The sequence below is a fragment of the Medicago truncatula genome, chromosome 2, assembly GCF_003473485.1.
Source record: "Medicago truncatula cultivar Jemalong A17 chromosome 2, MtrunA17r5.0-ANR, whole genome shotgun sequence".
Taxonomy (NCBI): domain Eukaryota; kingdom Viridiplantae; phylum Streptophyta; class Magnoliopsida; order Fabales; family Fabaceae; genus Medicago; species Medicago truncatula.
Genome location: NC_053043.1, coordinates 32,110,637 through 32,118,156, shown reverse-complemented (window position 1 = coordinate 32,118,156; position 7,520 = coordinate 32,110,637). Strand labels below are relative to the sequence as shown.

The 7,520-nt window shown below is 33.7% G+C and overlaps 1 protein-coding gene across 2 annotated transcripts; it reads right to left on the bottom strand.

The window, feature by feature from the left end:
- LOC11423868 (CTP synthase) lies at positions 1-6,988 on the bottom strand. Of its 2 annotated transcripts, none has more exons than XM_003595823.4 (22): positions 6,683-6,988; positions 6,166-6,307; positions 5,426-5,505; positions 5,065-5,151; positions 4,918-4,968; positions 4,708-4,825; positions 4,445-4,501; positions 4,266-4,330; positions 4,018-4,101; positions 3,873-3,923; positions 3,714-3,776; positions 3,458-3,504; positions 2,958-3,027; positions 2,794-2,856; positions 2,565-2,654; positions 2,445-2,483; positions 2,099-2,326; positions 1,929-2,014; positions 1,567-1,615; positions 1,400-1,480; positions 1,189-1,282; positions 1-835 (listed from the first exon to the last, which is right to left on the bottom strand). In XM_003595823.4, exons 2-22 carry the CDS (start codon positions 6,281-6,283, stop codon positions 639-641), a joined length of 1,818 nt encoding a protein of 605 aa, XP_003595871.2. In that variant the 5' UTR covers positions 6,284-6,307; positions 6,683-6,988; the 3' UTR covers positions 1-638. The 2 variants fall into 2 exon arrangements, with proteins under 2 accessions (XP_003595871.2, XP_039686550.1); XM_039830616.1 differs by lacking the exon at positions 6,683-6,988 and adding an exon at positions 6,464-6,583.
- Positions 6,989-7,520: the final 532 nt, after the last annotated feature.

Sequence of the window (7,520 nt, the reverse complement as noted above, 5' to 3'; positions counted from 1 at the left end):
TGAAGCAGATAATACATTCTAATAAATGGATTGAATTACAGGCAAAAGAAGTAGATCTATATTCTTCCTTCACAGTCCTTTGTTTCTTAGAAAAATCTTACAGGCAAAATCTTTAAGGTAAAGAGAACCAACACAATTATTGTGGTCTAACACTTCATCTGATAATTTAAATACAAAATCAAGAAAGATAAAAGCAGTTACCCCCAAACAAAATTCAACTGCAATGTTCACAAGAGTTTACATTAATGGCCACTCAAAACAAGACACTTGGTTGAAAGTAATTTTACACCTTCAACCTGTATGCTTGGAACAAAAAACCCTAAATAGCAAGAAAAAAAGCCACCAAAGCCCAAATATTTGGCATGATCATCAATCAAGTGAGTGTAGTTTTGGCCAAGTATTTGACCCAAAAAAGTGAAATCAATGGTGGCTGCAATTGCCACACCACAGCACAACCATATCAGGAAACAATAAAGCTTGTTAGACTCAAAAATTTTGGTTTCATGATGAAAGACAAGCCCCTAGCTAAAAAGACCTATCCACTCACTAACTGTACAGTGCGACCGACCGAGGACAAACCATAATGTCGTTGGATATAGTTTATGCCATCATTATTCAAAGACGGAAAACTAGGATGGCTAACAACTACCATCCACATACACTCCGTTGCCATTGGTAAACACGCCGTTTAGGGATCCATTGGATGATATGAAACCGTTTCCATTTTGGTGTGCTTTCAGGATTGGTGAGTGTCCATTATATATTCCATTAGTTAACTTGGCGTGGCCGTTACTCAGCACTGGCCTCTTTGGCTCACAAGCTGCTTCTATTAATCCTGTTTTATCAATAAGGCAAATAGATTTAGTGTATAACTCGATAATCATTCAATCAAACTAAGATGACTAGAAAATGTAATAGAACCATTTGCAGTGATAATCAAGAATGATTGTGGAAGGGAACTGGTTTTAATTCTTAGCCATGTCTGTAACACGGAATCATTGTTACACCCTGATACAGGGTTCATCAACGATAGTCAAGTAAATAGCGCCAACAGGAACCAGAATGACAAATTTGATGGACAATAAAATAATTACTTTGACGTGACTTTTTGTTATTACTTTAACATGACAACATCAATAAATGATTTTGAATAGTAAAAGATGACTGGTGAATTTGTAGAGAAAATACCTGAGAAGAGGGGAGAAGGTTTCCCTGGTCTGGACTTGAACTCAGGGTGAAACTGAACGCCAATAAAAAATGGATGGCTAGGCAGTTCAACAATCTGCACTCATAACCATAATTACCAAAATTATTATTATTATTATTACTACAATTAATATCATTATTGCGCAAATCTTAAGATCAGTGCCTTTGCAGTTTCATGTAAATAAATACACACCTCCATGCGACTCCCGGTTTCATCTTTACCAACAAAAGATAGACCGGCACTCTCTAGCTGAGATACCATGTCAGGATTTACCTGTACATACAGCATAAAAGTTGTTAGTGTGACCCCCATTGCATCTTTGCTCGCAAAGAAAGTTTCAGCATAAAAACACAAATTACCTCATATCTATGCCGATGTCGCTCATCAACAGAGCTTGCATTACCATACCTACAAAAAATTCCAAAATATATTAAGGTCATGTGGATAAACAACTAAGTGCTTATGTATAAACTATTTCTATAACAAAAGATATAATAAAATTATACTATTTTTTATAAGCAATAAGCTATTTTCATAAGCTATCCTAGAAAGCTTATGTCACAATTGTTGAGGAAGTGTTGCAAATTGTTTATATAAGCTCCCCCAAACAATCTCACAATTGCTTATGTCAATAGACTAATTCAATCCAATCAGGCCCTTAATTAACAAGGTGACGGAAAACCTATACATGTGTAAGTAAGCTTGAGTTCTTAATTCTTACAATTTTGCAGATTTGCAGTCATCAACTTGGAAATAAGTTGTCCTTGAACCAAGACGCATAGTTCCGCCCATATGTGTCTTTGAACCCTATCAATGAAACACATACATGTTTAACAAAGGTTCTCAGAGGAACAATATTATCAACTGGTGTAGGAGTATAAGAGAATATACTTCTGGCATAAATATGACACAAGGGGTCTTGGCTTCAGGATCGAATTCTGTACTAGTAGCGTCATGGAGATCGAGAACAGATCGTGCAAACTCAATAACAGCAATTTGCATTCCCAAGCAAATGCCGAGATATGGAACATTATGTTCTCGAGCATACTTAGCAGCAAGAATTTTCCCTTGCACTCCTCTGTCACCAAAACCACCTGGAACTAGAACTCCATTTGCACCCTGCAGCGGAGTCCATACACCGGTTAATAATTTCACTTAGATACAGTTATTTAAATAAAACATTAGCATTAGTTTAGAAATATTGAAGAAAACACGTTCAGTTTAAATAGTAGGAAACCTTCAAAAGACTCCAAGCAGCTCTATAAGCATTTGGATCCTGCAGTTACATAAATCATCAGCGTACTGAAAACCAAAAAATTAATTAATATTTTTGTACAACTGAAACATTAGTAATGACCTCGCCATAGGTAACATCTTCAAGATCCCCAGCTGGAACCCAGTCCACAATAAGTTTACGATTGTGAGCAACAGAAGCATGCAAAAGTGCCTATATAAATAACAGAATATTAGATTAATAAGTTTACTTTCATCTCTTTTTAGCAACATTAGGTACTAGAGATGAAAGTTGCAGAGAATGCATAAAGTGAATGCAAATTATTATGGACCACTAATTTCGGAGAAATTACCTTAAGAACAGAAAGATATGCATCTGAAAGACCGGTATATTTTCCCACCATAGCAATTCTAACCTGTGAGGCACAGAATAGTTGTGAGCTCAACAGTTGTGGATATTTGGAAAACTCAAGATATGTTGATTTTTTAATCTTTGGATGATATGTTTCAGACTTACAGTTTCATGACACTTGTCATAATTCTTTGTCCTAACAGTCCACTCCTTCAAATTAGGCTTTGTAGCAACACTGCAATAAAAATGCCATTAGTTCAATGAAAGAAACTTAAACTAACATTACGTTTTCAGAACATCAAACCGCAATGTATAAGGATTTTTTATGGCAACAGGGAGGGAGAGCATGGCTACCAAATCGAGATTCAACCGTGAATCAGAAGATCTATTTTTTAAATCTTGAATTGTAAGATAATTCAAGATTCAAGTCATAAATCAAATGAAAAAGTGGTAATCTATACAAAGTTGACAAGAAAAAAGTGGTTTGTTACACAAAGTTTAGGTAGTGATTGATAGAATGAATTAGAAGATTGAGATTCATGTCCGAAATAGATACACAATAGAAATTCGTATCGAGATACGGCTCGCATGTATCGTATGAAATTAATAATCATGGGAGGGAGTTATAAGCCAATACAAAAAATAAAGAGTTTTGTCAAACGAACCCTGGCAGGTTTAATGCTTTCAGGATCGACTCATGCGCCTTCTGGTCCTATTTGGGACAGAAAATAAATTCAAAAGAAAAAGAAAATCAGAATCTTACACAAATTAAACCACTCAATGAAAAGCATGCAATTCAAGTGTTCCCAGGAAAAGACAAAATGTTTAGTTAATAAAAGCCATAAATAAACAAACTGAACTTCATAAATATAGTTCCTCCAGTCATAGAAAGGAGTTTCAAAAGACAATATAATTACTTACTTTCAATAGCAAGGGAATGTGCCAAATATTTGGAACATCATGGAGAGTAAGTACGTTTGATAACTGCAGATACAAAAGCGTGTTTTAAGATTATTAGTATCATTGTGCGGCTGTTATTGATACGCGGTGTCAAAGATGAAAACATTAATGTCGTATTACCGGCACATGACAAAATTGAGCAAGTTTTGCCTTAGCATTGTCGTCAAGTTCCTAGTGAAAAAGACAAGTGAAATATAGATTCTTTAATTGTCAACACATGGAACTGGCAGAACAATAAAAAGAGAAATAAAGACAAGAGACATACCTTTGAACAGCGACAAGCAAGAAGATTGGGGAATAAACCTAATCCTCTGAGTTGGCGAACACTGTGCTGAGTTGGCTTTGTTTTCTGCAGATTAAAACTTCATATAAGTGTACGATAATACCACTTGTAAAGATACAACCAAAAAAACTCCACCGAGTTTATTTATGGCATTACTTGAAGCAATTTTACTTCGCAATCATTTCTAATTAGAATAATATTGCAAACTGGTGACATATTTTACAACATACCTGTTCGCCAACAACGTTGAGAATAGGAACAAGGCTGACATGAACCAAACAAAAGTTTCCAGGGCCTACAAAATATTTTTTGTAAAATAAAAATTAGATAGTTTTACTCACTCAAGTACACCAAAAACCAAATTAGCTTATGTAAATTAGCAAGAGGTTTTCGGTGTGACAAACATTACCTACGCGGTAAGAAAATTGACCAAGTGCTTCAATAAAAGGCATAGACTCAATATCCCCTGCATCAAAGAAAAATCATTTTAATTAAACAAAGGTTTCAAAATACTATATTACTACTTTCTCTCACTATTTACCAAATAGAAACCATTTTAAATTTCTTTAAAATATGGAAAAATTGAATGGATGATGGAATTATAGTAGTACTGCAAATCAAGTTCAAATTCTATATTTATAAAAAAGCTTTTTGCTAAGAATATTAACTTACCTATAGTTCCACCCAATTCGATGACACAAACATCGGCAGGCCCTTCTTTACCATCAACCGGAATCTGTGCTACACGCTCTATCCACTCTTGGATGGCATCTGTTATGTGTGGAACAACCTACAAATAAAGTAAAGACAAAATGAAAACTAAGGCACCAAAAACAATTAAAAATAGCATCAAAGAAGAAAAATTAAAATGATTAAACATACCTGAACAGTCTTTCCAAGATAATCTCCTCTTCTCTCCTTCTCAATAACAGACTAAAAGACATTCAAATAAAAGTCCAACAACACGTTAGGCATGGCAAGTCAAAACCAAATAATAAATACAGGTAAAAAGGACGTTCATTTGTTCACCTGATAAATTTTTCCAGTAGTGATGTTATTGTCGCGGGTCAATTTGATGTCCAAGAAACGTTCATAGTTTCCAAGATCAAGGTCAACCTTCAATACATATAAAAGAAAGAATAAAAATTTCAAACTAAAAATTAGAGTCAAACCACCCAAGTGAACAAATAAAAGATAAATTTGTCTGTACTTTCATGTAAAATGACAAAATTTGAAAAGAGTGAACAAGTGGTAAAAAACAACATAAGTATATTCAGAAAATGGTTAATGGCATGTCATTGTAAATATCAACTAGGCACCAAAATCCCAACAATAAACTAGTAATTTGCATCCTTAGGATAGAAAAATATATATATATATGTGTTTTTACCTCACCACCATCATCTAGGACATACACTTCTCCATGTTCAAAAGGAGACATTGTCCCCGCATCAGTGTTCAGGTAGGGATCTACAAATGATAAATAAATTTAAACAAAATTAAAAAAAATAGGTACTTTATATTATTATATAAAATGATAAAATAGAAAGATAACATTTTGCTTTCTTATAGAATGGAAGGGAAATACTGAGCACAAAATTGGAACTGCTATTTTTACCTTAAATAAAAGAAAAAATATATTAAGGTGATAGGAACATACAGAAAGAGGATAAAGATACCTCAAAATCAGAAAAGAAAACATCAGAGAAAAATACTCCAGCTCAATAAGAACAAACTAATCCAATTTTATATCAAACAAAGAAAAACCCCCTTTTTGTTCGAGAGTTCCAATCAAATGAAACCTCGCATAGCCAAGTGATGGTTATTCATCCATTTAAATGGCAATTTCATAGATACATACATATACATAAGTACATGTATTACACAGATATGTGTATCTATGTGATTTATATGCACATATACATGGTTTTATACTGCGGCCCGCAGCCACAATTGCAACAGCAACATAAAAGATTTTGAGGTCTCTGCCATGACATCACAACCGCATCTGCTGCATTTTACCACAATACACAACGTAACCGCAATTTAAAACCATGTATATATGTACATACAAGTGTATATATAGAGGCTGTGAGAGTCAAATCCAAAGAAGATAAATAAGAAAAATACCAATCTTGATAGAAGTAACTCGAAGACCACATGCTTGAAGAAGAAGTCCAATACTGCTAGCAGTAACTCCTTTTCCAAGTCCACTCACAACACCACCAGTCACCAAAACATACTTCATTTTTCCTCCTTCCTACGTTGGATACTGTACTTGTCCCAAACAAAATGCACAAATCCACAACAAACACCAAAAAATCAGTACTAAAACAAAACAACACAACCTATGACTATAAAAACAGACAGATATATATTGTCGTAAACACAAGCACTTAGGTACTTATACTGAAAAAAGAGTACAGACCCTTTTTTGTTGCTCTGATAAAACTAAGAATGATGACAACAACAGTACAAAAAAAACAAAAACACAATGCAAAATGAAAACACAAAGTAATATGATTCGGATAAGATAGATATATAGTGGCAGTGACAAGAGACATTAACATAGATATCATAAGAGGAAAAAAACATATGAAAATAGGAAAATAACAAAAAATAGAAAAAGGAAGAAACTTTCAACAACCTTGTTCACAATGACGGTGTTTACAATGGTTCTTGATTTTTTTCTCTCTCTATTTCCGAAAGGGTTTCTCTCTTTATAGATAAAATCTTCAACAAAAGTATTAATCACTATAATGGCTCAAATCAAACAAAAAATGGATGGTTTTGAAGGGTTTTGAATTGGGATTTTGATTGTTTGTAATAGAAGGAAAATGAAGAGAGTTTTGGATAGGGAAGAGGGTGAAAAATGCACCCTTTTCTCTTCTCTTCTTCTTCTTGTTGCTGTTGTTCTTACAGGCGGCTGGTGAACATGGAAGATGTGGCTTCACCTTTCAACTTTAAAAAGGACCAAAATTCATCACTCCTAAATTAAAAATAAATATAAATAATTATATTTATAAATTATATCACTCAATATATAATAATTAATCTCAATTGGGTCGGATGACGAAGATTTGAGACATATGAGTGTCTTTCTCGAGATCTCAATTGTTGAATCAGACGTTCGTGCTTCAGTATGTATTTACGTTAGTGAACGTTGAGATTGGTTATTTGATACGTTGAGATTGGTTATTTGATTAGTCGGTTGTTGAGCTCCTTATTAAGTTAAAAAGTATATTATAATTTTGCTTGTTTTGTGCGCGATTGCCGAAACTATTCATTTAAGTCGATTAGAACTACAATGGTTCATAGAGTTCTCCCTTTAAAGATTTAACATTGTTAAATTACTAGAGTTTTTAATTCAAACCTAAAATCTATGGTTAAATTGGAAGAGATCTCTTACAATTTCATCAAATGCTTTTGGATATAAAATATTATATTATGTTGGACTTAAAAATTCCCTCCAACTTATAAGATTA